The 27,997-nt window shown below is 34.2% G+C and overlaps 5 protein-coding genes across 7 annotated transcripts in view; 1 reads left to right on the plus strand and 4 right to left on the minus strand.

Annotated features, from left to right (window-relative positions):
- Window positions 1-793: 793 nt before the first annotated feature.
- Window positions 794-8,136, minus strand: Miro (mitochondrial Rho GTPase). 3 transcript variants are annotated; one of them, XM_014233102.3, is made up of 8 exons: window positions 8,045-8,136; window positions 6,731-7,096; window positions 6,451-6,662; window positions 6,234-6,386; window positions 5,202-6,053; window positions 4,787-5,136; window positions 3,813-3,851; window positions 794-2,127 (listed from the first exon to the last, which is right to left on the minus strand). In XM_014233102.3, exons 2-8 carry the CDS (start codon window positions 6,927-6,929, stop codon window positions 1,989-1,991), a joined length of 1,944 nt encoding a protein of 647 aa, XP_014088577.1. In that variant the 5' UTR covers window positions 6,930-7,096; window positions 8,045-8,136; the 3' UTR covers window positions 794-1,988. The 3 variants fall into 3 exon arrangements, with proteins under 3 accessions (XP_014088577.1, XP_014088575.1, XP_014088579.1); XM_014233100.3 differs by having other exon boundaries at window positions 3,789-3,851; XM_014233104.3 differs by lacking the exon at window positions 3,813-3,851 and having other exon boundaries at window positions 8,045-8,135.
- Window positions 8,137-9,040: 904 nt separating this feature from the next.
- On the minus strand, window positions 9,041-9,981 carry LOC106616453 (uncharacterized). The gene has a single exon (XM_014233117.3). The coding sequence runs from the start codon at window positions 9,810-9,812 to the stop codon at window positions 9,339-9,341; it is 474 nt and encodes a 157-aa protein (XP_014088592.2). The 5' UTR covers window positions 9,813-9,981; the 3' UTR covers window positions 9,041-9,338.
- Window positions 9,982-10,214: 233 nt separating this feature from the next.
- Window positions 10,215-11,886, minus strand: LOC106616452 (ATPase ASNA1 homolog). Its single transcript, XM_014233116.3, has 6 exons — window positions 11,661-11,886; window positions 11,443-11,560; window positions 11,199-11,380; window positions 10,832-11,090; window positions 10,596-10,772; window positions 10,215-10,541 (listed from the first exon to the last, which is right to left on the minus strand). The coding sequence occupies exons 1-6, from the start codon at window positions 11,771-11,773 to the stop codon at window positions 10,395-10,397; spliced, it is 996 nt and encodes a 331-aa protein (XP_014088591.1). The 5' UTR covers window positions 11,774-11,886; the 3' UTR covers window positions 10,215-10,394.
- A 5,556-nt stretch (window positions 11,887-17,442) lies between these two features.
- On the plus strand, window positions 17,443-27,340 carry Tsp42El (Tetraspanin 42El). Its single transcript, XM_014233087.3, has 5 exons — window positions 17,443-18,342; window positions 26,324-26,482; window positions 26,559-26,714; window positions 26,775-26,972; window positions 27,045-27,340. The coding sequence occupies exons 1-5, from the start codon at window positions 18,283-18,285 to the stop codon at window positions 27,114-27,116; spliced, it is 645 nt and encodes a 214-aa protein (XP_014088562.1). The 5' UTR covers window positions 17,443-18,282; the 3' UTR covers window positions 27,117-27,340.
- Tsp42Eq (Tetraspanin 42Eq) overlaps window positions 26,568-27,997 on the minus strand; it is a 60,577-nt gene continuing 59,147 nt past the window's right edge. The window contains exon 6 of the mRNA XM_070108058.1: window positions 26,568-26,579. The gene's annotated coding sequence lies outside the window, so the exon portion shown is untranslated. The remainder of the gene's footprint in view (window positions 26,580-27,997) is intronic.

Here is a 27,997-nt window from a genome sequence, read left to right on the forward strand (position 1 = left end):
CTGATCACTAATATACTTGTATGTATATATTTTATAGGATCTCCGAAGTTTCCTTTTAGGTGCTACAAATTTCGTAGCAAACTTAATATACCCTGTTCAGGAAATAAAAAATTGAAAAACAAACGTTAAAAATCCTTATAAACTCATGCTAACCTTTGATGATGGCTAATAATCACGCCCTTATGACATAACGGAATTTTCTAAGATTATTACAGAAAATAGAATATCTAAAATATGTAACTGGTACTGGAAGAATTTTCAAATCTATCAACATTTCTAAACATTATTTGTGAATTTTTAAATTTATAAAATTATAAATAATGTTATAACGGATTCAATGAGTGTGAGTAATTTATGAGCCGAATACTTAACGATGACTCTAATTGTACTTACGGTTGTCGAAACAATGGGTAACTGGCCGTCGCGTGCTTAAATCGATATGCTCGCAATCTTGATACAAAATAGATAACAGGAATTTGAATTCGTTCAAGCGCCTGAAAATATTCTAACATCGCCCTGCTTTAAAATTGCTTGAGCGATAGCTTTAATACCATGACTTGCGTTGGCACTCGCCTCTCTGGCATTGTTTTTGTTGACAAAATTAAATACATATAGATTGCCATTGATACAAAGCTGCTTAAAAATAGTTCGGCAAACGAATTTGTAATTTTTATTAGATTTGTTGTTGAGTGACTGCGTAAGTTAAATTTGTTGAGTACCCCTGGTCCAATTACTCTGACTTCTATGTATTTTAGTAGCTTCTAATGGCTAAATAAAAACTAAATAAAAACTGTTATTTGCTTCTCATTTCGATTTATTAATTGGAAGAGTCGATAATTTCTTGAACTCATGAAGCCGATTATTGTGTTTTTCTTTTATAATAAAGTTCATTTAAATTTAATTACAATATACGTATATATATGTATATAAGTAAATGTATGTAAATATGTATGTGAATCTTTAATAGATAAATAAACCAACACATACAAAACATGAGGAGTACTTAACTTAAAAAAAATGCCCGCATATGCCGCACCCGACCGTCCGAATTTCAGTTGACGCTTTTCCAAGCGCGCAACAGCCAAACAGTGCTTCCGATGTATGTATGTATTACTTATCTTATGATTTACAAAAATATTTTTATTCATGTGGTTAATATATGTAGATTACACTATGTAACATAACATACATATGTATGTATGTATGTATGTATGTATATATTTTTGTATGCATATACGCAATGGTTTATATACTACTATATGCTAATTGTTATTGCTATCCGATTGATGTTCAAATGATTCTCATCGTCATTAAGTTCAATGTTAAAATAATTTTTATTACTATTTATAGTATGTATGTATGTGTGTAGATACAATATTACAAGTGTGTAATGCATTGATTACAGCGTTAAATTAGAGATTTATGCGTTAAACGACACGCTGATATTATCGAAGCGCATTAAATAAGTTTTTTTTAAGGTTAGTAAGTATGTATTTACAAACAAAAACAATTGTATTTATGAAACGATATACATATGTGCATGTACGCTCTTTTACATAAATTATTTATATTCTTTTTAAAAAAGCATTAAACTAAAGTTCCTCAAAATTTTGGTTGCTTTTAATTTTTCAATGTTTTTTCACGTTAGAACAAAAAATTTCCATAGTGATTCCAAATATTTTTCAATCTTTTACACACAAACAATTTAGCTGCTTACTATTTCCACAAAATAATTTTTCTGGCGCCGGATAAAGCGCGTTTGTCAACGAAACTTAAGAAATTAGAATGCTTTATACAATTTTCTAATTGGATGGAGTGTGGAACGCGAGTGTTGTGGAATCTTATCATAGTAGAATATTACAAAAGTTCCAAAATGGATACGATGCCCGATTCTATACGGCATTTCGGTGTATGTCTTGCATTGTATGCGTGTATGCTTGCGTCTTATCCCGCCGAATTGCCGTTATAGACTGCAATAATAGTTAACATTAGTAACGCACATGCGTGCCGGCGCTATGCAATGCTTTGAGCACAACAAAACCCAGTACGGTGGCGGCGGCAACACCCAAACCAGCTTTCCACCAAAGTGTCGGATCCTCTGTCATCAAACCAAACTGACGTAGATGTCTATTTGTAGGCGGTAGGTTGTGACGCGCGTAGCAAAAACACAAAAAGATAAATATTAATTAAATTGACATAGAAATGGTTGTATTTATAAACATGCATAAATCGAGTTTCAAGCTCTACTACAACTGAAGTATAAAGGCTTAGTAAGTTTCTGGTGCATCTCAAGAGTTTACGAAAAATATTAAAGGGTTAAAAAATCGAAATCATGTGCGGATTTTATGAAAATTACGAATAAACCTAAAATATTCACAATAATTAAGAGTGGTGTTTAGTGTTTGAAGAAAAATGGGTAGGACAGAAGGTGTTGCAGGTGTCAAGGGAATTAATTGTGCAAAGTGAAAGTACTATAAATGCATTAAAGTTTCGGCAGAAAGAATTTTTGAAAAAAAAAAAAAAATTAATAAATTTATCGAACGTGTCGTGTTCTAATTTGTTTTTGTTGTTATAGCAGCCATTCTAAGCCCTGTTTAGTGCTAAAAAATCAGGAGTTGTCATCTAACGGTAAATGCAAGGCGAGCTGTTTCGACGGGATCGGACCATAGAAAAAGGTTGTTGGCTACCATTCCCACAATAGTCGGTTTTACGCTACCGGAATTGACGCTGATTTTATCCGGCCAAGGGCTGTTATTACGGCGAACTAATCCTGTTTGAATCGGTAAGTTTTAGGCTTTAAATATTGGAGGCAAAGGTTTCAGAAAGCATACAAAGAAGTAAATAAAGACATGTTTAACGCGGAGAACTCAGGTGATTTGATTTTTATCGGTCAGTTTGTATGGCATCTATGTATATGCTATAGTGGTCTGCTATTGTCGGTGCTGATAAATAGCAAATAAGCAGCTTCTGGGCGAAAAAAAGACGTGTGCATAATTTCACATCAATATCTCGAAAATTGAGAGACTAGTTCGCGTATATATAGACAGAGGGTTAGACAAATGGACATGGCTAAATCGACTCAGCTCGTCATGCTAATCTTTTATATTTTATACGGTCGTCGATGATTCCTTCTGGGTGTTACAAACATTGTGGCAAACTTAATATGTTAACTGTTCAGGGTATAAAAATAATAGAATGGGATTTTCTTAAATATTGAACAACCTGCCACCACCTGAATGCATTTAATTACAAAACTTTCTATGAGTAAATAAGGGGCGCACTTGGATGGATGAGTGAAATACACAAATAACAAATAAGTTATAACAAAATACGAAAGTACATATGTTTTACCAAAGAGTATAAATATTCAGTGCACAAATATAAATGTTTCAATATACATACATACGATCATGTACGTACATTATCTATATGACGGAAAACATAAAATGTGCAAATGATGGCTTTGAAAACTTGCCAATCGCATAAATAACATAAAAAAATATTGAAAAAAGTAGTAATTTTGGTTGAAAAGAAGATGACACTAAAAAATTTGTTTTAAATAGTGATAGATATAACATCTACGTTTAAACATATACTATAAGTAACTAATTATGTTGCTATTATTATTCGTATTTTGCTGGCTATGCATATTTTACTATGGTGTATTGCTTTTTATTGTACAAAAAATATTTGCTCGAAAAAGAGAAAAAATAAACACAATGTATGGATAGTACGATATTAGTTGCTCGTTCGGCTGTTTAAATGGCATTAAGAAGATTCACACTTACGCTGATTCCCACAGCTGTACCAACCTGTGCTTGTAAAAGAGTATCCATGCGGCTTGAAAGCGACTGCGATTTATCGAGCGAAAATAGTCATTTGTTGTTGTTGTAAATTAACGATAGCAAAATTTATACGTTATTTATTTGTTTTTGTGCAATAATCACCACAGCCAAAGCGCAGACAATCAAAATTCAGGGGAGTGGTGAGGAGGTTTGTGGCGCGTACGCGAGACATTGGAGAATATTCGATTTGTTTTTGTTTTATTTTTGTATTTGGTGTATTATTATTTTTTAGTTGATGCAGCAGTTAGAAGATAAAGGAAGAATAATATTAAATTTATGTTTATTAATTGAACGAGAATTTGTGCATAACTTGTATGGATATTTTTTTTTGTGTTTTTGAGTTTAGATAAATATACGTATTTAACGAAATTTTGATTTTGTGGCTATTTAAATAAAATAAAATGAGAAATGAAAAATATTTAATTCGGTTGCTCTAATTATTAATTATATATTTTTATGAATTAATTATGCAATTAGAAATACTTTGTTTTAAAAAAATAAGCAGTAAATTTGCTTGAACTGTTATGTGCGCAGTAATTAAAAATAAGCTGTGCTTGCAACAACAAATAATTGTTAAATTCATCAAATCTCTGTACTCTGTGTTACAAAAATAAAAATAAAAAAATTCTATATAAAATATTACACTAAGATACAATATACGATTCTACTTTAGTAGTAACTAAACACTTATTGGTAGAGTGTACCAGGAAACACTTGAGGCAAATAGAAGAGTGGAAAAGTGGACATTTACCGCTTACAACCACAATAACACAAACAAACATATTCACCCTAACCTAACATATTTGTATAACAAATACCAGAATGTAACGATAAGCAATGCTCCATGGCCAATTCGTTTGGATGTGTGTTAAATATTAAACAAATTGCACATAAAAAAGCACATATGATAGTTATTGTTCAAGTTTGTATGTACTACTCACGGGAATGCCGCCATGGTTGCTAATTTCGTGTAAACCTCCTTTTTATTACTCTTCAAGCTGAACAGGTGTGGTGGCAGTAGTTTATATTTGCTACAAAACTCTGACGGTTGCAGTAAGTAATCTTGCCGCCGCTCATCTAAGTCACCTTTAGTGCCAACAATCATGACTGGGATTTTACTCTCCGCATAATATTTAATGTAGATGCGTGCAATGTACTCGAACGAACGCGGATTGGATGAGTCATATACGAGGCAAGCGACATCACAATTCACCTCTTGCGGCTGCAATGGGTCTAACGCATGCTTTACGTCTATATCACGTAGTATAAGATGCTTTTCTTGACCATAAACCTGTTAATAATACAATCATAAATAATTATATTATGCACTATTTTAAAATCATATTTAATTTTTACCTGCACAGTGTTGACGCAATGCACCACATTAGTCTTGAATTCTTTTCCAATCAGACTTTTCATGTCTTCTACTAAGAAACCACGACACAACCCCGTCTTACCAGCGCCTTTTGGACCAATTACATGGCACATATACACGGATCGACTACTTTGGCGTTTGGCTAAATCAATGCGTCGTTCCCGTGTCACATGTATTGCCGCCAGCTGACTATCGTTCTCATGCACATTAAAGCCCAAATACGCCAAGTACTCTAGTGTCTTTAAGACATCGATAAGTGTCATTAACGTCCAGCGGCACATCCAGCCGTGCAGCGTTACCCAACCCTGATCGTTGGTCGGACATGACTTACGTATATCTGTTGAGTAGGACCAAGGCGCTGATGGGCATGTACTGAAGAGCATTTTATGCTCTTCTGGTGATAGTGCGCCGTCGCCGTCTCTATCGTAACGTTCGAACAGTGCTGTAAGAAATTGTTGGCCACGATGTGATAATTCAGTGCTACTGCCGGGAGGTATTTTCAAAGTTGGCCGCAAATAATCCTTACACATTTCTAACTGCTCATTGTAACCAAAGCGACGCAACACCGCCCATGTGGTTTCATTACGTCCACGCTGTATGAACAAGCAGTGCAGGAAAAGAAATCCCTTGAGTGTAACTGCATCGTGAAAGATGCCATCTGGAATATTCTTCTGTATAACAACTTTGACTTCGTCTAGTATTTGTGGCTGTAGAGGTGTGTTAAAACAACGACGTTGAAACAAGTTCAATTCATAATCATTGAGCAGATTGTCACCATCGATATCACATATTTTGAATATGCGAATAAGTGATTTCTTGCAAGCCGGCGTAAGCTGGAAAAGAAACGAATATTTTTAATTTGCATTTTTTAGTTCAAATTTGTAAAAGGGAAATATAAGCCATGTCCTGATATAGTTTCGGAACGATTGGATTTAAAACAATTATTTTTATTTTAAAAATTCTTTATAATCTAATAAAAGTAATGATAAATTATTTTTTTATATTTTACTTACATCTTGCTCTTCCATTATATAAAGTGGCGATGTTGGATGTAGAACAGCCTTTTGTGCATAGTAGAACATTTCGGAAATATTGTGAAGCGTTTTGGCAGAGCATTCCACACAGCTTTCAACTTCAGGAAAGTCTTCCATTATTGTCAATACACTCTAAAAAGAAGAAGGAAAATATTATATAAAAAAAAATTATAAATTCACAATTTAATAGACTTACATCAATGGTTGAGTATTCTATCAGATCAACTTTATTGCCCACCAGTACCACAGGCTTACGTTGTTGGTCCTCTCCAATCGCATTTCGTATTAAAGGCAGCCAGTGTGATGTTATGCGATCAAGCGAATCTTCATCTTCCACACTATATACAATACATACAACATGTGCTTTGACGATCTCCTCGTTAAGTGTTTCATCGGTTTGCTCGGTGCCTTTAAAAAAATATAATTCAATAAATTAATATACGTACAATGCTAATATTTTTGTTGCGTTCACTTACTTGAATAGTCGACAATATTTGTAGGCACCTGTTCAGGTGTGACATTAGCGGGTATTGTTATCTCCTCAGCTTTTGGAGGTACATCCTCAGGAAATTCTTCGCTTACAAGCGAAAGTATGAGCGATGTTTTACCCACACCGGGATCGCCGACCAACAATATGCGAACATTTTTTCGCTGAGCGGCGTTGTATTGTACCATAACTACGATTTCGGTAAGTTGCTTTTACTGGCAGGAAAGTGTTTGCAAATAACGTCTATTTTTTGTATTGCAAAGTGTTTCTTAAATCTGTTTTATTAATGCGTATGCTACCATAAGTTACTTTGTACACTCTTCATCTATGCCGAAAAAAACTTGAGCAATGCTCACTGGAAAAAATACAAGAATATATAAATGTAATGAATGTGATAATGGTCTTTAATGATAAATAGTTTATTTGCTATAGAAGATTCGCAACGTAATTAATATCAAGTAGCAAGTAAGTAATGCATGCATATCACACGGCATTCTTATCAAAGCGATAACCGACTTCAAAACGTCATTCGACGAAAAAAAAACACAGAAACCTGACATAGTTTAATTATAACATTTTCCCCTTTTATTATGCTAAATGGTTCGTACATACACACTAAAGTGTTCAACTTTTAGTTTCTTGTTTTGATTTTTCACACCTTTGTAGGTTTTAAGTTCACTGACTCGAAAAGCTATAAAAAAAATGGAGAAACTCGATTTTTTTATGTTCACATAGAGCACAAATTCATTTCACATTCGTTACGTTAGGTGTTTTTAAAAAACTGGGTAAAATCAATAAAAGCAATAAATAATATGCAATTCTGTGCAATACTTTTCGAAAAATAAGCATATTTGCACGTCACTCAAATCTCTAACTATCGCTAATCCATTAGCTAGCGCACTGTAGGGGGCCCAATGAAGTTTTATTGTCGAAAAAGAAAAACAGAGATTTCTGGCGTCACTTTGTTTATCACAGGAATACTTCTTCGCAGGAGGCAGTTTTTGCCGCCTGTCTGTTTACTTTTCCTGGTTAGCACCACATACATAACAACACACAAGAAACAACCACCATCATCAACCAGACGACTTTTCATTCGCTTTAACTTCCGTATAGGCTGATTTTTGCAAGTCGGTATTTATCACTCGTTGTCACATGGGTGCAGTATTAAATGAAAATATTCATTACATTACTATCTAATAATTATTTAAATGATACACAATCTAAATACACCATGCAATAAATCGCGTTTTCATCCGTAAAATAATTACATAAACCAGACAAAAGCAAAATTTCGCACACCAACCTTTTCTTCTCCAGATCAAAATTCGTTTGTTCGATAGCGAGAACGTGTGTTCAATGAATGAATAGACAATTTGACATTTATTATTGTGAATAATTAATTTGACAATTACGTGTAGTGCTGTTTATTTGTGTAATTGGTACCTGCTTCTAAAAACTGGTTTTAACATTTTGGTTATATATATTTAAAAAAGAGTTTACAAAACAAAATAAAAGAAAGGTCGTTAATTTAATTAATAAGAATAATAGAATAGAATAGTGAATGTATAGTTTAGGTCCTCCAACGAAGGATGCCGCAAAATTATAATTTTTAAATCGTCTTATTTAGACACGAAAATGAAAAAGCGAAACAAAATACGTGAGCGAAACAAATTTTTTAATAATTCTATATTTTTTAAGTTTCACAAAAAAATTCAAAAAATAACACATTTAGCACACGTTCTTTCGCGTCGATCAAATTTTTTTTGAAGGGCCAATGCAGAATAGATTACGACACGAAAGAATTATGAACACCCCAGTGTTGGATCAACCAGGGTTTTTATTTTGAAGAGCGGCCAAAGGCCGCCAGTGTGCGAAGTAATTTTTAATATACACGTTTTTTCTTAAAAAATACACTATAAATCGGTATTTGGATAGTGTATAGATATATTAATACATGTATGTATGTATATAGCTATTTGTATAAATTTTGAAAAAATTTATTTCCTGATTCGCGTTCAGATTTGTAATCTCCGCGTCAAAATAAGAATATTTTAAAAAAATTATAATTTTCGCGGCCTCCTTTGTTCGGGGACCTAAACTACGCTTTTAACAAAAATATTATTAAAATAATCGCTACGCTTAACAGTGGGTCTAATAAATTTAATTATAATATAATACCTATATAAATATATTTTTTTTCTTTTCTTAAATTTTGGCATTTTAATCCATTTATGGTTTCTACTTTTTAGTACATTTTTCCGTTGGTGCTTATACTACATATTTATAGATAATATAAATATTCATTAGCAGCAGTTTTAACTTTAAACTTTATTTTTACCTGATTCAAAGTACAAATATTTTTAACATACTAAATATACAATTTCCACGACCAAAGGCTTTTCCAAATATAAACACAGATTGTCAGCCATTAGGTGCGGCACTGCATTATACATATTCCACTGCAATCGAAAATTCCCGTCGGTGTATTGAACTTTTAATTGCTGCATAAAAAAATGAGATGAAAGTCATCGACTAAAATTAGATTTGTCCCTTTAATTGAAGGAACACCAAAACCACACGATCACTGCTATTCTTGTTTAATTCTTTGTAACCAGTTTGTCACAATCAGTAAAATAGTCAGTACTCAGCTTAACCAAAACTGCTCCCGAAGCCAAACCTGCAATGGTAGCAACTGCTGCGTTATCTCTTGGCAATATCGATCTCATTAAAGCCCAAGCGAGCACTGAACCCATGCTGAAGAGTGAACCGCCTAACACGGCATACAGACCGCGTCGGGAATTCGGCACAGTACGTAGATGTGGTCGTCCGTATATGTAAAAGGCTGTACCAGTTAACGTGCTCAGCAATAGGACATTAGTCAAATCCTTTTTGGGAAGGACTTTTGAAATTAGTCCCGGATTCATTACATTTACGGCGAGGGCTGAGTATGATACTACGCCATGCAATGGTATGTAATAGTAGAATACGTTCTGCTTCGTGAATGGTTTAAGTCCGATCTTGTCACACAGTGTGCAAACTGCATTCTGGTTACTTGCTCCTTCGCTGGCCATTGTTTTGTGCTGCTGTTATACTTGTTGCGTATTAATTTATTTAAAGTTGATTGAGTGGCTGATACGAGTTAGTAAAATATTTCGTGGTTGAAAGTGCGATAATTTCGTAAGTTCGTCTACCACCGGTGAATTTACACAAATGTCATTGCTTGTTATATAAAGGAGAGGTTTTGTCACAGCTAGACGTCACTTTTATTTTCACTCTCACTTGTGATGGGAGGTTGTCGGTTTTCGATAAGTAATCGGAATTTTGTATTTGAGTACCATTGCCGAGTACAAGTACTTTTTTGAATTATTATTATATTTTTTTTATGGCAAAATTGAAATAATCTTTATATTTAAATTTTTCTTTTCAAATGGTTAAATGCGTATCCTTTTTTAAGAGAATAAAATCTGCATTCATTTAATTTTATTGCTAATTTTTATCGTTTATTATTAAAGTATATGAATTGGAATACAGCTGTGATTGAGAAACGTTTTTTTTTTCATTTATATGAAATAAAGACGCTATTATTATATTTTGTTTGAAATTATAACACCATTGTTTCCATACCAGTATATACATATTTGTATATTTAGAAATTAATTAGGACTATAAGGTTTAACCAGATTTTCTGAGAAATTCTTAATATTCTCCACACCTCGAACTTCCTTTTCGAGTAGAGGCAATTTTGTCACATGGAAATCTTCATACAGATCAGCAATTTGATCCAGATATTTTTCTTGTATCTAAAATATTAAAGAGTTAAAAAAGAATATAGAATATATTTCAAAGTACATTACTTTATATCTCGCGGCACACATTCCACATGGCTCCTGGTTTTGTTTCTTGAATAAGAGTTGATTGACTATGATATTGTGTGTATCTATGCCACATTTAGTCAGCTCTTGCACAAGGCGTTCGGTTTCATACAATGAAAGGAATTCAGCGATGCAGACACAAACAAACGTAGCTTGATCCTATAAACAAAAACTTAGTTAGAGAATATGAAATGCTGCATAGAAATAAAAATACTTACTGGGTTTCTAAACTGCTCATTTACTTGTCTTATGATTTTCAGCATTTCATCAAGCTTTTGTGTGAGCGAGTCAGCATTAAAATCTGCCATACCTAGTATGCTACCAAATTGTGAGATAAAGGGGGCAATTTTCATTTTCAAACGCAGCAGTTTGCCTAATCCCTTCTCAACGACTTGTGGGAACGAAAGCAGACGTAATGTGTGCCCTGTTGGCGCTGTATCAAAGATGACCACTGAAAAGTTCATTGCTTTGACAAGTCTATAATTTGTAGTAAATAAAGTAGAGGTTTATACGTTTATGTTGAGGAACATGCACATATATAATTTCGGGTTGACCATTGCAATTTAGGTAATTTTATGTACTCACTTCATTACTTCTGCATAGCTCATAGCTTCATCTATACCAGGCAGAGCGTTAATTACTTCATGCAGCACACCTTTGCTCAAATGCAGACCTTCATTTTCTCCTTCGAAATATTCATCCGGTAATTCGTTAAGACCCGCATTTGGATCAATTTCCATTGCATATAAATTTGTGAAGCCATTCACCTGCATTCCATTTAATTAATTGTTGAAATAAAGTTCACCATATTATAATATATTTAGAATACCTTTGTTGGAACTTTTGTAAACTTCTGATCGAAAGCGTCTGAAATATTATGAGCTGGATCTGTCGAAATGATCAAGACTGACTCACGCACTTTGGCCATTTGTACTGCTAAACTGCAACTGTTTATCGTATGTTAGGTAATTGGGTAATTAAAAAGATATGAAAGTAGTTATTTTAATCAAAAAAATATTCTAAAAAACACTTAATTGCATAGTTTACCTGCATGTTGTTTTGCCAACACCTCCTTTGCCGCCTACAAATATCCACTTCAACGATGATTGTTCGACAATATTGCGCAAGCTTGGATCCATTGGTTCAAAGTCATCACCCATTTTAATTATACAAATTTAGCTAAGAGCACGATGCAAATAAATAATTTTTAATGTCGACTTTAAATAAAATTCGCCAGAATGACGAGTTTGTGTCGGCAAATGTCAGCTGTCAATTTGCTTTTTCATATGTTAGTTCTTCGTGCAAAAAAACTATTCACAATTGCTTTTTTTGTCAAATAATAATGGTGGTATTCATTTCAATTAAAATTATATTCCTTTGTGTATATGGATTTCTAAATAATAAAATAACTGTCACAATCAAAAACTTTCATTATTATCAAATTAAGTCGCTCATCAAAAGAATAACTCCTACTTTATCAACGTGGTCGTTGATCTGATTATTTCTGCTGTTTAATAAAAGTAAGTATAAAGCTTCGAGTGAGGTTGTGCACTTCGGTTAGGGTAAGGGATAGGACCATCATAAGGCTTATTCTGGACTTAAGTCTAATAGGTCCATTATGAGGCAAACACTATTGCCTATGCACCTCAGTGAAATTTTTCTCAAAGTCATAGAGTGATTTTAACTTTCTCATGGATTACAAACTTGAATCATGAATTACTTTTCCAGGATGAGGTAATGTCCGTTTCCCCTTTTGCTTAATTTTATATTCACTACTCCACTGAAAAAAGGCAAACACATTCAAAAGCTACGGTGAAATATATTATAAGTTGCACGAAAGAACAGAGTCGTTATGGAGATTAAAGTCGAAGGCGTTAAATACGATTATACCGAAAGTACTCGGTATTACTTTTGACAAGTCTCTGAAAATACGACCGTAATTATGACTTAATTATAGAGACGCAACAAAGTCCGTTCATCGCTATGAAGAAGCACTTGGAGAAATTGCAATGAAAGCAATCGGAAGGTCGGCCATAAATTACGCTGTATATGTAGTTCAACCCAGGACTCATAGAAACTGAATAGAAACACCACAGACTTAGCCGAATATAGAATTGCGTAAGGATATGCAATTTCTCTTGATACTTGATAAAAACACTTTCTCAGGGAGGTCTGCCAGATCCCAATTAAGTAATATAGAAAATTATTCTCTAAAAAATTGTCGCTTACCTCAGTGGGCGCTTTCTAAAATATAGTAGTGAGAGCTGAGACCTTATAGAATTGACAATATAATATATATATATATAATAAGGTGGTGTGCTCCAAAAAACCAGTTGAAATCATTCACAGAGAGATAATCAATCAATACCTTCATTAAATTTGCCTGGATATTTGGTTCCAAGATATATTGTCTACATGAGCTTTTATTCTTTAGATTAGATTAGATGAGATTTAGAATAGTATGAGGTTTGCACCGCAACCTAGGGTCTATTGTTCCCTCCCCTCCATCACATGCGTTCACAAAGCCCTAGCACCCTGACAAACTCCATAAACCTGCTGGGTGCTATTGAGGTATGTAATCCCTGTCCACATAAATGAAACCGAGGGACTTGAGCCTGCGTCTACAAATTGCTGTGCAATCTAGTTCTGGTGTTTCCGGCTCTATGTCACAGAACCGGCAGTTTCCACAAGAATCTTTGCCCATGTTAGACAGATGTCCCAGTGTAGAGCGCGACAAGGAGCTGGAATTTGTCTCTGGAGCGGTGTGAGCTTTAGCATGACCTCAAGTGCTGCGGTGGGGCAAGTGCGCATTGCCCCAGAAGCGCAGACGCAGGCAAGTCTTTGCAGCTTCGATAGCTGAAGACCCATCTTTGAAAACCGCTTCAAATGTTTCACTCTTTAGCTTTTCAAATAAATATTTGATCTTCAAGGTAACGCTTTTAATTTTCATGGAGTTGAACGAGAGAAAAAATTTCAATAAAGATCCAGATTGCAGAAGAGAGATATGAGATAAACTTGAGATTGCCGACCTCCAACCATGACTTCCGTTCTGCTCTCCTAAAATAGTTTACTGTCGATCGAAGCCGGAGAGATTTCGTGATTCGTCGCGCTAAAGTGAGTAACTAATTTTCCCAAAAGTGGATAAAAAATAATTTTTTCCCACATGCAGTCGAGGTGCAACGATCATTTGTACCAACTTCTTTACTCAATCAACCGCCACCAACCGGTCAATTACGCATGCAAACAATTTCTGGAATCAATGAATGAATGAAAATCCTACACATTCTTACGCACACACTTTTTCTTACATACATACATACATATATATATATATATATATGTACATACATGTACTCTCACGTATGCTTGAAAGGTGAATGCAAGAATGCTTTGCCGGCCATCCATTGATGCGAAGTTGGAGGGCAAAGTCGTGTGTGTAGTGAGCGAGCGATATTGAGTAAACGTAACGGTGTTGGCCTACGCGCCTCACACCGCAAACAAAACGTTGAACAACAACAAATAAAAGCGCAAGCTTAACTTTCTTACAACGACAAACCCAATGACCAAAATCGTAATGACTGCGCTCCACATGGCCCGGTGTCTCAAGAGCCTTAGGAATCTAGTTTATTGTTTGCCTATTTATATAATGTTGTTATTGTTTTTTGTTTCGTTTATTTGAGGTGTGCGTGCACACAATTTACGTGCGACCATCTGATGGGTAATGCATTACACAGGCGTTTAAACATGGGGCTTATATATGTACGTGGCCGGCCCTTAAAGTACGCGAAATCCTAATGAAAAAATTATTAATATGTTTTTTTTTAACTTTACTGCAATAAACCTACAACCGAATAATTTTTCGAGACTTTAAAAAGGGAAAAAAGTTATTCGAACTTGTCTTTCGATAAATCTGTTAAGGGGAAATACTATCTTCTAATACACTTTCTGTCGTCGGCCATGATAATCTAAAATATCTTACAATTGTATAGGATAATAATCTCACTTCTACCATATGTCCGTTACAGTCTTCGGGCTGAAATTCTCCAGTTCTTACAACCGTACATAACTCTAGATAGCCAATATTTGACGATAGTAAACAAATGAATGAAGTTTTTGGTTCGACTTCAATATAATTGGAACTTTTGCCGATGATCGGTTCTTCTCTTGTATTTCTTTAATACAATCATTGGAGAGATCTCTTTACGAATTGATATCAAATATAATAAATACAGTGATTATTCTTGTATCATTCGGACATATTTGGACCACCCTCGTACTTTTACATATACCTACATGCTCTTGAGTTAAACATGCTATCATGAGTATTTCTAATGTTGGTTCGCTTGAAACTCAAGCTGCTGCTACAGCACAGTGTCTTTAAAAGATATGAACATACTAAAATTTCAACCTGGAGAACATCCGAAGTTATTTTACTTCCTCAATGGTAAAAAAAAACTATGCTTTGTAACAGACACTTAAACTGAGCTAAACTAGAGAATCCTGATATCGTATTTCTGTCATGATTGAAAAAAATTGAACAGCGAGATTGCTTGAAATTTTGTGTTTCCAACGGAATTCGTATTACGGAATCCTTAAAAATATTGCAGAAATGTTTTCGAAAGTTTACTTTATCATGAACAACAGGGGTACAAAGCGCTAAGTAAAGGCTGTGAAGTCATCGAAAATGTCTCATGCGAATCGTCCGTTAAAGGTGATAACATCGAAAAAGTTAATGAAACAGTGGGCATCTGAAATGCGTGACAATGTAGCTGAGAACTCTGCTTTCATCAAACGCATCATTATTGGTGATGTCGAAACTGTCCAATAATCTAGCGAATGGCGCTCCAAAATGAGCTAAAACCGAAAAACCCAAAATTCGCTAAAGGCACTGAAGTCCATCCCAGCCGAGTATATGGAAAATTGGATATGTATATACAAATGAATACCACTCATACATAAACTATTGGAGATTTCCAACATCAAAAAACTAACCCCAGGTGTAACGTGAACACGATGAATATCACAATAAAAGTGTAAAGCCTCGAAATTGAATTGTGATTCAGACCAGTGCTAGAATTTTCACGCTATCGAGTTCTTTATTTAAATCACCTGTAGTAGTGAAAGAAAAAGAGAGAAATATCGTTATGGACAAAACAAAATTATTGGAACCTTGTATTCAATTTAATACTAGAACCATTGTTCTTCGTAAGAAACTCTAACCGCTTTAGACGTGTCTTTAATCGCATCGTAGTTATTTCTATAGGTTTATTCAAAGCTTGAAATTAAGCCGAGTTTTCCTTCTTACTGTTTACACAGCATGGTGGTGGAGAGTTGCCCTTTTCTCTGCTAGCATCAGCTGACCCCGCATTCAATATTTTCAAAGCTGGAGGGTTGCAAAAACACAAGTCCACAAATCCTTCCCAACATATTTTATCGAATGTCTCAGAGCCAACTCGTCGAATGTTGAAAGTGTTTCCGCCTTTGTACCATAAATTAAGACTGTAATTAGACGCCCCATCACAATCGGTTTTGTATCTGGTCAAGAACTATCAACGCGGTAGCAATACTCAAAATTTTTTGTAATGTCTTCTGCGGCTCAAACAACAACAATGAGCATTATATTTATAAAGTATTGTCCTCCATATACCATATTATTATTCCTTCAGACTTCGCTTAGCGAAGTCCTGATATTTGTCATTAGTAGCGTTTCCTGTTAATTCTTTCTTACTTACGGATCTCTTTTTTGATGATACTTATATGAACCTATTGGTTCAGTCATAAAGTCTTAGTCTTGCTTGTCGATACAAAACTGACTTCCTAATTGTCTTCTCAACCCAAATTCATACTTGTTGGTAAAGGAGGCTCTACGTTGGATTTTAGAGCTGGTGTCATTTTCAGAGTTAATGCTAAAATAAACGAGATAGTCTCTAACTTCATAATTATATCTTTCAACAGTGAGACATTAAGGAATATGAAAGAGTGTCAGCGCGTATTTAGTGTTAGTATATATATTATATATATATGTATTTGATAATGTCCTCGTTATTTCTTGATTCATTCACTTAATTTTTATTCAATTTGGGGAGACTTGGTAGTAACGGTATAGCTGTTCGGATCATTGATATTGATGTCATCGTAATGCCCCATATCCAGTTATACGTTTTTTATAAATGAAGGTAACGGAGCGATTTGGCAAAAAATATCTCATTAGAGAAGCTTCAATGCAAGGTTAAAAATTAAAGAGCTTTATAGTTAAAGGAAATAGTCGAATTCTATAATAAACCTGTATAAACACTGACTGGTACCACTGTATTTGCCATTCGATGGGGGTACCGCTGGAAGCAGAAAACTATGCTACACATGTAAGTTATGGCGTCGTTGTAGTGATTGCTGGGCCTATAAACATCTGGTAAAGTGTTGAGCTTTCATATGTGGGTATGTGTGTATGTATTAGCTACCGCCTGCCGCAAGGCGACCAGAACGCCTTCAAATGCTCACTCACCACGTTAGAAAAAACAACGAATGAGAGCAAATCAAACAAAAAATCAAAGCGAAAACTATTCATTGTGGGCATGTTTGTATATATTACGAGTAAATACGCACATACGAACATACATACATACGTCTGTACGAATCAACAGTGTCAACAGTTGATGTGCCTACCATTTGTTGTTATTAATTATATTTGTTGTTACTGCTGTTGGTAATGAGCTTGGTGGTTGCCGCGGCTATTCACTGTTTATGATCATACACCGGAGTATATAGCGTTTTTTTTATGCTCTTGTCGCTGCTGCTCTCGAATAAATGCAAATAAAGTAGCGTGACGCTATTTAGTTTGTTCGTGACCGTGGCCGTTGCGTCGTCATTCCACCGGTTTGCCAAATGCTGGTGAAGAGCTTTGCTTTGGAAAACGCTTTGGCCGCTCGCTTAGCTATGCTTTGATAGTTGGCCGCCTGTTGAGCACATTTGCCTTTGAGTAGCAGCGGAGTCGAGTTGTGTCGCAGCAGCCACCATCGTCGTCGTCTTTGATTTTACGAGTTAATAATCGAGTCGAATCGCCGAGTAGTGACGTCGCTATTGAGTCGCTTAGTTTGAACGCGAAAAAAACTGAAAATTTATTGCTTTTAAATTATTATTTACATATACATATACAAACAAATATGCGTGTGTGAACTTGCTGCTAACGCGCAAACCCTCATCGGCTTATACATATTTTGTGCGTGTCTACTTTTTGGTGTTGTTTTTCGGGGGGATTTCACGTTTTTGCGTCTAAACCTTTACCAGCATATGCTTGGCCTGGACTTTCAAGATTGTTTTCAAAAAAAATTTTCGCTAGTTTTTGCTATTTGCCACCACTCGTGTATAGAAGCTGAAATTTGAAAAAAATTGCTTTATTATTCAATCTTCATATAGAATGGAATAACATGCTCAGTGTTAGCAGACAGTATTCTATGCGAGATTTTATTCCAAGTGTGTGACTTAATGATTCTTATCGTGTATGTGGCGTGTTTATTTAATGTGTTACGCTTAAAAGTAGTCGTGATTTGGCGGTTTAAATGAATTGAGGCGCGCTTTCTAAATACCGGATAACTGAGTGTAATTTAAGTGCCTTTAAAATTATTGCAATTACTGTTGTTGTATCGGAAAGGAACTAAGAAATATTGTAAAAATGAGCTGCGTTACGGGCACTATCAAGTACGCGCTATTCTTGCTGAATATGCTGTGGGCGGTAAGTTGTTGTAATTGTGGGAGGTTAAAATAGAGCCTACAGGGATCACAATACGAATTTTTTGAGACACGTTTAATGGCATTGAAAACGTTTGTTGAAAAATAAATGTTTGTAAGCTTATGATTTACGAATGTACATTACACTAAATTAGATCCAAGCCTGTAAACCCATAGTTAAACTTAAACGGAATCTAAAAAGTGTTAAATTAAAAAAAAAATGTGGAAAACGGTTGGCCTCAAGGGCCATCCCTGCAACTTCCCGCTAATTTCATACGCTAACGTTCAAATTTCGCTTTTTTCACTGCTTTTGAGCTCTTCGAAATTTTTCGTTTTCAATATCTCGCAAGTAAATCAACCGATTTTGACCCGGTTTGCGGCAAACGATGTGTTTTTTCAAGGTTTAGAACTGATTAGTTTTTGGTGTCGATCGGTCAAGTCGTTTGGAAGAAATTCGATTTTTCAAAATTTTTATTTTTGAGATTTCTCAAAATCTACTGGTCCGATTGGGTCCAAACTCACACGAAATTCAAGTGCAATGGAATGCCGTTTAGTTTATTCAAATCGGTTAAGCCGTTTAAAAGTTATAAGAGGGTCACATGCATCCACACACACACACACATACATCCACACATACATACAGACATACGGACATCATCGTAGAAATGTTCGGGGAAGCTTCCTCGATCCTCAAAACGTCGAGATCTGTTGAGAACTCGATTTTTGCAAAATGGGGTGAAACCAATATCTTCCCGATTTTTAGAAAATTTTCAATTTTCTTAGCGGGAAGTTAAAAAACTGCTGAATTCACAGTAATTTATGTGAGACAAAAAGCAGGGCTGAAGCTATAATACTTTTACAATTCTTTTATGAAGATTTTCATCTTAATTTTGATCGGCCAGCTATATGCTCCGATCCGAACAATTTCTTCTGAAATTCAAATATTGCTTTGGATAATAACCCATGCGAATTTCGTAAATATATCTTGCCAAATAAAAGATTTTTCCATATAAGGACTTGATTTTGAACATTCAGTTTGTTTACATACATATATGTTTCTTTATAGGTATTACAAACTTTGTGGCAAATCTAGCTCTGTTCAGGGTATAAAAATAGAGATTTACTTGAATTACGTTAATCATTGACTGACGGAAAATAATATAATATTTAGATATAGACAGGATTATGAACCTTATTCTCAGTCCTTAATTTGGAGATTTAAACACCAAACGCCTAAAAATTTAAATACGAATTCAATATGTATAAAAGGAAACATTTGATTCATCTAACTAGCTCAACTGGAATAAAACACCAGGATCAGATATTTCTTTAAGAATTGTCAGAGCTGAATCATCAATATAAAAAGAGGGGAAAAATAATGAATGAAAAAGCCCTAGTAAATACAATAAAATGTAAAGGAATGCTTAATATTCCTATATATTAATAGGAATCTTTTTTTATTTAGATATCGCAATTTTAATTAAATATAATTCAACTTCAACTGAAAGGCATTACTAAAACAATTTTGTTTGCTAAACAAAGGTTAGGTGAGCAAACTATGACACTACATGTGAATCAAAGTCTCGCTCGGGTATATTCTATATGCTAGTTTGAAGATTTCCTACTGGATGGAGAATATTTTTCGGAATCAGTTTGCGATCAATATACATTTATTTTAGTAGTGATCATCCTGGGTGTTTTTTTCACCACAAATGTTTCTGTTAACCTTTGTTAATCTTTGTAGATAGCTCAATACTTGTATGGCTCTTCATTTGCCAATTGACATCAAGTGCCCAATATGAAAACAAGACCATTACTGAATGGGCCAGAATTTTGTAAACTTTTGACTGATAAAAATATTATTCAAATGGGTGTTATTAAAAAATAAAATTAAAATGCGTTTGCAACAAGTTTGATATCCATATTCTGTTTTTTGGAATCTTTATTCAAGTAGTTTTAATTAGCAATATTCAATTTGAGATCATCATAAAAAATAGTAAAATATCTATTATTTTCGACTCTTGGTCATAAATATTGCAATATAAATTCAAACTATTCGACCCGGATAAAAAAAAACTCAAATTGTATTATATATTGCTGAAGCGTGGAAAGAAATAGGGTCAGTTATTACGAAAACTGAACACTTTTTTAATATTTACACAACGATTTATTGTAAGTTAAGCTATCTAAATTACTTATTTTAAAAATCATTTCAACTTAAATTTATATCCTCAGGCAAGTTTAAAAGTGTTGAAGGATTAATATTCGAAAATTTCGATTAACCAATTAAGATGTAGAAGTAATTGCAATCAATCATTTGTTTCAATGGCTAGTCAACTTAATTGTAATGCATATTACATTATAGAATTATATCACTCCTTTCATACGCAATAAAAAAATCGCCTGGTAGGATGAGTAACTTTATTAACCAAATTTAAACGGATAATCAAAAGAGAGGCATAAGTAGAGTTTCTAAGCTTTTGACTTGACTTTGGAGTGAGATAAGAATCCAACTATTTATTTCGAAATGTATTACAAAAAACCTTCACGAATCAAAGCTTCTTGAACGTTTATAGAAATTACGAGTACAATAAATTACAGTTAGCAGTTTACGCTTTTTTATATCTGACTAAAACTACAAGCCAGAATTTTTTTTTAAATATAATATATAGAAGCGTAAAAATATAAATTGCTAAGCATATCTAAATGTAATTCCAGCCCATGCTCATTATCTTCTGCTGAAAAAAATATAATGAATAATTTTTTACACGCACAATTTCCCTGTTGCTGAATATATTGCACATATCTATTATATATAGTATGCCTACCTAACTGAAAAATATGATTATATCTAACTTACTAACGACCTACCGTACATATTAACGCTTCGCACGATAGGGCTACGAAGACCTTGGTGCGTAATGTGCGCACACCTATCGTAAACGTGGACTTCCATCACAGTCCGTTGTGGTGGTGTTAACTTACTTAGCTGAAGTAGAAATGATATCATCTGTATTAATTTAAACTAGCAAGTTTACCTATGCTTCTACATATTCACTGCGCTAGGAAAAGTCTTTTGGCTTCCTTCGCGGCGCGCACAACACAACCTCAAAGCGGTAAAGTTCACTGCGGTTCAGTTGAGCTTGCTCGGTTATGATGCGTTCATGTTTTTATTTATCTATGAATATGTGCACGCATTTGTCATGTTTTTTGCTTGTCAATATTTTATTTTAATTTCCAACGTTTTAATTTCTTTGCTTGTCCCAGCATATTCTCGCGGTTACTGCCAGCAAACTCACGCATAAAGTTTTGTCCATAGATTGTGTCGGTTACCTACGGCGTTAACTGGATTAACACCATTAGTTGTTGCTGTCATTTTGGCTTAAGCAGTGAAATATTACCCACCTCAAAATATGAGTACATCATATTGTTTATGCACATTAGGGTGGGAACACCGTTTGATTTTTGTGGTTTTCTCGAAAAGACATACAAACAATACATTTCCAATAAGCCTTAGCTTCTTGGTCTTTAACTCCTTCAGTGGATTTCTTTTTAAGACATTAATTGACTTACATATGCAACTTTTTGTATCGCGACGGTTTGAGTTTTGAAAAAAAGCTATTCAGGTTACGAGCGCAATTTCTTTGAATGAATTCGGGTCCGTCAGTCATATCTATGTATATAAAAGTCTAAAATAGTTTATAAAATCTTCTTTAAAATGAGATGATGGAGTTATTGGGAAGGTTTTTAGAACTCATAGCTTTGTTATTACTTCATATGTGGTGGGTATTAATCTATCTGCATCTGAGTTTGGTAAAATTTGATAAAAATGGCTAAACCAGACTTTACTATTCTCTTTCTCATTTTGACTCGAGTAATTTCTCGCGCCTATGTTCTACAGCATCTAACATCAATATTTTCTTCATAGTAGGAACCATAAAACTACTCAAAATACCTTCTGAGTGCTGATATTACAATATTTATTGAAAAATTAATTAATTTAGATTTTGAAAAATATTATAGTTTTAAGTAATAGGATCAGCGAATACGCAGACTGCGGCAGCAATTTGAATCTAAATTTAATGATTTTAGCAGTTATTTGAAGACTACTATTCGAAACAATGCTAAATATGAAGAGACGTTTTTGGCCAAATAAAACGGTATGCTGACTGACCTCATTTGTCTGCTTGATATAACAGGTAGACTGAAAAGTTCGTACTGTTTTAAGGAAAAACATATTTTTTGGCAAATCTCGATTTCATTTTTAAAAAAATTTGCATTCCGATTTATCTTTTGCTCCAATTGATTGTGAGATCGCGAGGCAGCCACTTTAAACGGGGTTTTCGGATTCGCTAATTTTTATGAACAATATCTCTAAAACGTTCTTTTCATATACCTATTTACGGTATTAACTGTTTCGATCATCAATCCAAGCTAACTCAGTCATAAACAAATGTATTTCTGCCATGAAGACACGGTCTTTACTTTATTATTTTCGTCTACTTTAACTCGCCAATAGTTTGATTTGAGTAGAGTATTTAAGTTTATGAATTAGTATGTGTCAACGGTGAGGAAGATGATAAATAAATGAGCTGCGTTAACGTTGCCGCCAAAGTCCAGTGGAAACAAGTTCGTTGTTGTTTAGATAATGTAATTTCGTTCCTTCAGTAGAGCCAAGTTTCACCGCTGAAAGTTTTCGAAACAGTGTTTGTTGCTGATGCTAGAGTTAGCTAACCATTCGTCCCAGGTTGGCCGGGGCAGACCGGATTCCGAGTTAAGCGTCTCGGATGTCCCGGGCTTAGAAATTAAAAAAAAAGAATGAATTGAATAAAATTGTGTTGCTCTCTCACTATAATAGGTGATGTCGCGTTTTTCTGTGAATTATAATATTACAATAATACAATAATATAATCCTTATTTGTCTATTACAATAATAATATAATAGACAAATAAGGTCACCTAATGCTAGAGTAAAAGATGTGCTGTCTTTGGTTTTAAGAGACTATGGTATATAGTACATGTAATAGAGCTGGTTTAAAGTGGCATTTTGAAACATTGTTAAAATTTAAGAAAATAGATGATGTCTTAGTTTGAATAGCGAAAATTTGTATTTGTTGTTTCGTCTTTTATACTCCAACTGCCAATGCATGAATTCATCATCAGGAATTGAATAAAATTCCAAGTAAAACTGATGATGTGACCTGTATCTATAAACTTAAATCTTCAAGTAGACATGATTCATATATGAGTGTATAATTGTCTGCTACCATATATTGAGATTTTGTTTTTTTTTTTGCATCAATAACCAATTCTAAAAATCAAAGTCTAATTAAAATTGAAAATATGCGAAAGAGTCATTATGTTGACATGCAAAGAAATTATACTTGAACTTTGCATGTTATACATATATAAATATGTAAATATACATTTATATATTTTGTTAAATATAATTCTTATGTAATACATTTTTGTGTTCTCTTTTGTTGAACATTTCCGTGTCAATTGTGGCCACTTTTTTGCCTCGTTGATATTAATTTATTCATACTTTGTTTAAGCATAGTCTTTGGAATTATCACATTATCTGTTTGCAACTACTGCAATTTCAATCATACGCCCCCAATAAATGGTAAACATGCACTCTTAGACGACATATACATAAGTACATTTGTAATTTTATGTACGCTTCTACACCCCTACATAGTAATCCATTAGCAATTCATTTTGGCGCACTTAAAAGTCAATTTGTTGATATGCCGCCATTTTTTATACCCAAGCGCAACAGAGTTGCAAACAAGTTTATTATGGTAATGGTCATTTAACGGTTGTATGTAACGGCATAGGCAAACGAGATATGCTTAAAATTTATATATGAACTAAGATATGGTAGATATTGATTATATTAATTTTTTACTAGGCACTCCCTGCTCTTTGTCCATGCGAAAAATAGTTTGAATGGAAATGCCGATGTCAGCCATATTTCATATATGGTATTTCAAATTCAACTGCTGTTTCTATTTCAGACTTTAAAGAGCGTGGTGCAGCTTTGTCTTCAAAATTACCGGAACGGAATCGACGAAATCAATTTGCGCGTGATTGGATGTTATACTTGTAGTATCAGAATCATAAACAGTATTCACATTTTCAGTCGGTCTTTTAGACATATGATCGAGATTCTTCTACCATTTAGAGAGTTAGTGAGTTTTATGAGTAGATTTTTCGTGGCAGAAATACGATCGGTAATCTTACCATTACTTGCCGAGGGATGACCGTTATTAGAATAAGCTTTTGGTTATTGGACAGAAAAAGTTTCTTAGAAGATGATAGAAGGAGGGCGAGCAAACATCTATATGAACTTCTGCAACTACTAAAATGAATGTATAATTTCAAATATTTAGTAACCTCTATAATCCTTTAAGACGCGACGGTTTCGAAAAATCGGTTTCGCTCGTTTATCACAGTCCCTTATTCGTTTTTAATTTGGAAATTGTTATACTAATACGTGTTGAGTAATTGTCGTGCGCAATCATATTAGTTGCGCCATTAGTTAGTGCTGTGTCCAGCCTATACGCTGGAACGCATGCAAGCTTGATTGCTTGCCCATCTCGAATGTCTCCAATCAATAATGTTCGTCATGCAACATGCCATTGTTTTAGTGAATTTGCCCACTGTGGCTTTTAAAATTAATTCACACACGCTTGTCATTAACTTGCTCGCATACCATGTTTTCCCCAACGCCTCTTACATATATATGATAGAGATAGTCATAGAATCACTAATATTTGCGTTATAAACTATAAATACTGTGATTGACTCAAGAATCTGTCGGCATCATTCAAGTTTTCAAGCTTTAATTATGTAAAAGTTGTTTTCTCAAAAGAGAAGTGAGACAAAGCGGTATGGTAATGAAAAGAGTTACGGCAGCTTTATTATTGCTCGACTTTAATTGTCGTTTAATTCTTAGCAAGCAACTTTTGACGCTGGCGATTTAAACAAAGCTTAGAATATATTGTGTAATTAATTAGCAAAATGAATAATAGACCCAATTGCTTGGTAAACAAAAGCTGATCTTGTAGACAAAATTTGCATACAATTTAACTATTCCTTCTAATTTAGAACTAAAACCATGAATCAGATGGAATAGAAGATTGGTAGATTGATAGATGGATTAGATGAATAGAAGAGCTTAAAACTGTCAATCGCTAGTCTTGTGCTTTTTTATTTTACTTTTTCTTACAAATTCTCTTATGCATTTTTAAATTCAGAAGTTCGTCCAGAAATTTGACGGAGGTGTTAACACCATTAGAACGTACTCGATTACAGCCGCCAAGATATGATATGTGTATGAAAACAGGTGGTTACTCTTGAATATGTTTTCCACAATATAACCCACAGGGGCTTAGATGGCGTACCCCCAAAAAATATAGGACCTTAGTTTTGTTAAAACATCGTTATAAATTTAAGTTATTTGACATGTAAACTTAATTGAAGGAATGGAGAGAATTAGAAAACTACAAGTATTTACGGTTCATTTTCATTCTGTTTACACGGCTACGGTAACCTTGGGGTCTCGAACTGGTCCACACCTTTTCTAACATTTTAATTGTGTAAATACATAGAAACCTACTCGATATCTATAAAGGTGCGTTCAAGTTAGACTATTTATCGATTATAATCATGTTCACCAATTCATTGAGAATGTTTATGAAGGCAAGATATCACGATTGACTGTTATAGTTGTCGATTTTGGGGTCGTTTGGAAGCCTTCTTGCTTAAGCCAGTTCTACTATATGTTTTAAATCTATCCGGTTAATTTCTTGATTAGGAATACCATGCACCTAAGATAGCTGAGATTTTCACATACATCGTAGTTTTAAATGAAAAAGTGTTCAATCTCACAAAATTTATTATTAAAAGCTTATTCCTTCTCAATACATTGCATTATAACTCCAAAATCTACATACATTTCTATTTTTAATTTCTTTTAGATCTTGGGTATCCTGGTGGTTGTTTTCGGCGGTCTTGGCTGGGGCGCTATGCCACAGAGTTATGCTATCGGCTTTATTACTATGGGTGGTGTGATCTTATTCATATCATTCTTCGGCTGCTTCGGTACAATACGTGAATCGGCGCGGCTTTTGTGGACGGTAAAAAAATGTTATTTTTATATTTTTTATTAATTTTTACATATAATTAATCCAAATATTATTTTATCTACAATAGTATGCCACCTGCCTCTTCGTGCTGATCATTGTAATAGTTGTGTTCATTTGCCTAAGCACGCGTGATGTCTTCAAGCGTTACGCCATGGAAGGCGTAGAGGAGCAATGGCACAAGGAGCTTCAGCAGCCGGGCTCCATGGACACAGTGCAGTCGGTGGTATGAAAAATAATAAAAGATCGAATTTATATATATTTTATATACTTATTTTCCTTTAAGTACGCTTGCTGTGGCCTCAACTCTGCTGAGGATTACTTACGCATTGCACGCGCCCCACCCGCCAGTTGTTGTAAAGAATCAAATTGCATAAATCCATTGAATCTCTACCTCACTGGTTGTCTGCTTAAGGTAGAAGAAGCTTTCGCCGATGAGGCCACTGTTATGGCATACCAGCAGTATGGATTGTTAGCCTTTGAAGTAAGTATATCAAAGCTTTCACGTCAAGTATGTCTTAAATAAATTTGTTTTCATATTAAATTTTATTTGCAGTGCCTCATTCTACTTTTAACAGTCATACTGGCAATACATTATCAGAACCGGAAACGCCGTTTTAGTTATTAAGCTTTTGTTTAGTTATTGTGAAAGCTTAAAAGCATTTGAGTCTCACTTTTGTAGCTTTTATTGAAATGTGAAACGATTTTATTACAAGTAACCTTTTTATTACATTTAAATTTATATTAGATATTTGCATTTAATATTAATAACGAATTGTCTAGCTTTCAATGAATGCTTTTATGCAATGTCACGTGTACCTCCAAGCCAATCGAATAAACAACTAATATATAATATTAATGTACAGATAATATCATATATATTTTAAAATATATTTATTTATTTCCAATCCATTGGATTTTATTGTACATTTATTTTAAAATTTGTTTGTAATTTATGTATTTGTATAGTTATTTTAGTAATGAAAAATAAAAAACAATATAAAACCTTAAAAAAACCACGTTACTTCGGCTGTTCCGAAGCTATATTACTCTTCACAAATACCAAATATTCCTTAAAGAACTTGATTTTGACCGGTCAGTTGCATGGCAGCTATATTGCACCGCTGCCTTAAACAATACCCCATTGCACATTTCTTGAAGAAATCTCGTAAATGAAAAAATTTTCCATACAAGCACTTAAATCGAATCGTTTAGTTGGTATGACAGCAATATGTTATAGTGATCCGATATCGGCGGTTTCGACAAATAAGCAGCTTCTTGAGGAGGAAAGGACGTGTGCAATATTATTAGGTCTCCGACGTTTCCTTTTAGGTGTTACAAACTTCGTGACAAACTTAATATACCCTGTTCGGGGTATAAAAAAGTTAGTTTGGTAAAAATTGCAGAAGAGATAAGTATTACTGCTAGAAAGTTCTTGCATATTTAGACGAGATTTGTTGAATTACATTTTGGGTAAATTCCCTTTTAAAAGGCTTTCGAGAGTCTCTT

Source organism: Bactrocera oleae, chromosome 4, assembly GCF_042242935.1.
Source record: "Bactrocera oleae isolate idBacOlea1 chromosome 4, idBacOlea1, whole genome shotgun sequence".
NCBI classification, from domain to species: Eukaryota; Metazoa; Arthropoda; class Insecta; order Diptera; family Tephritidae; genus Bactrocera; species Bactrocera oleae.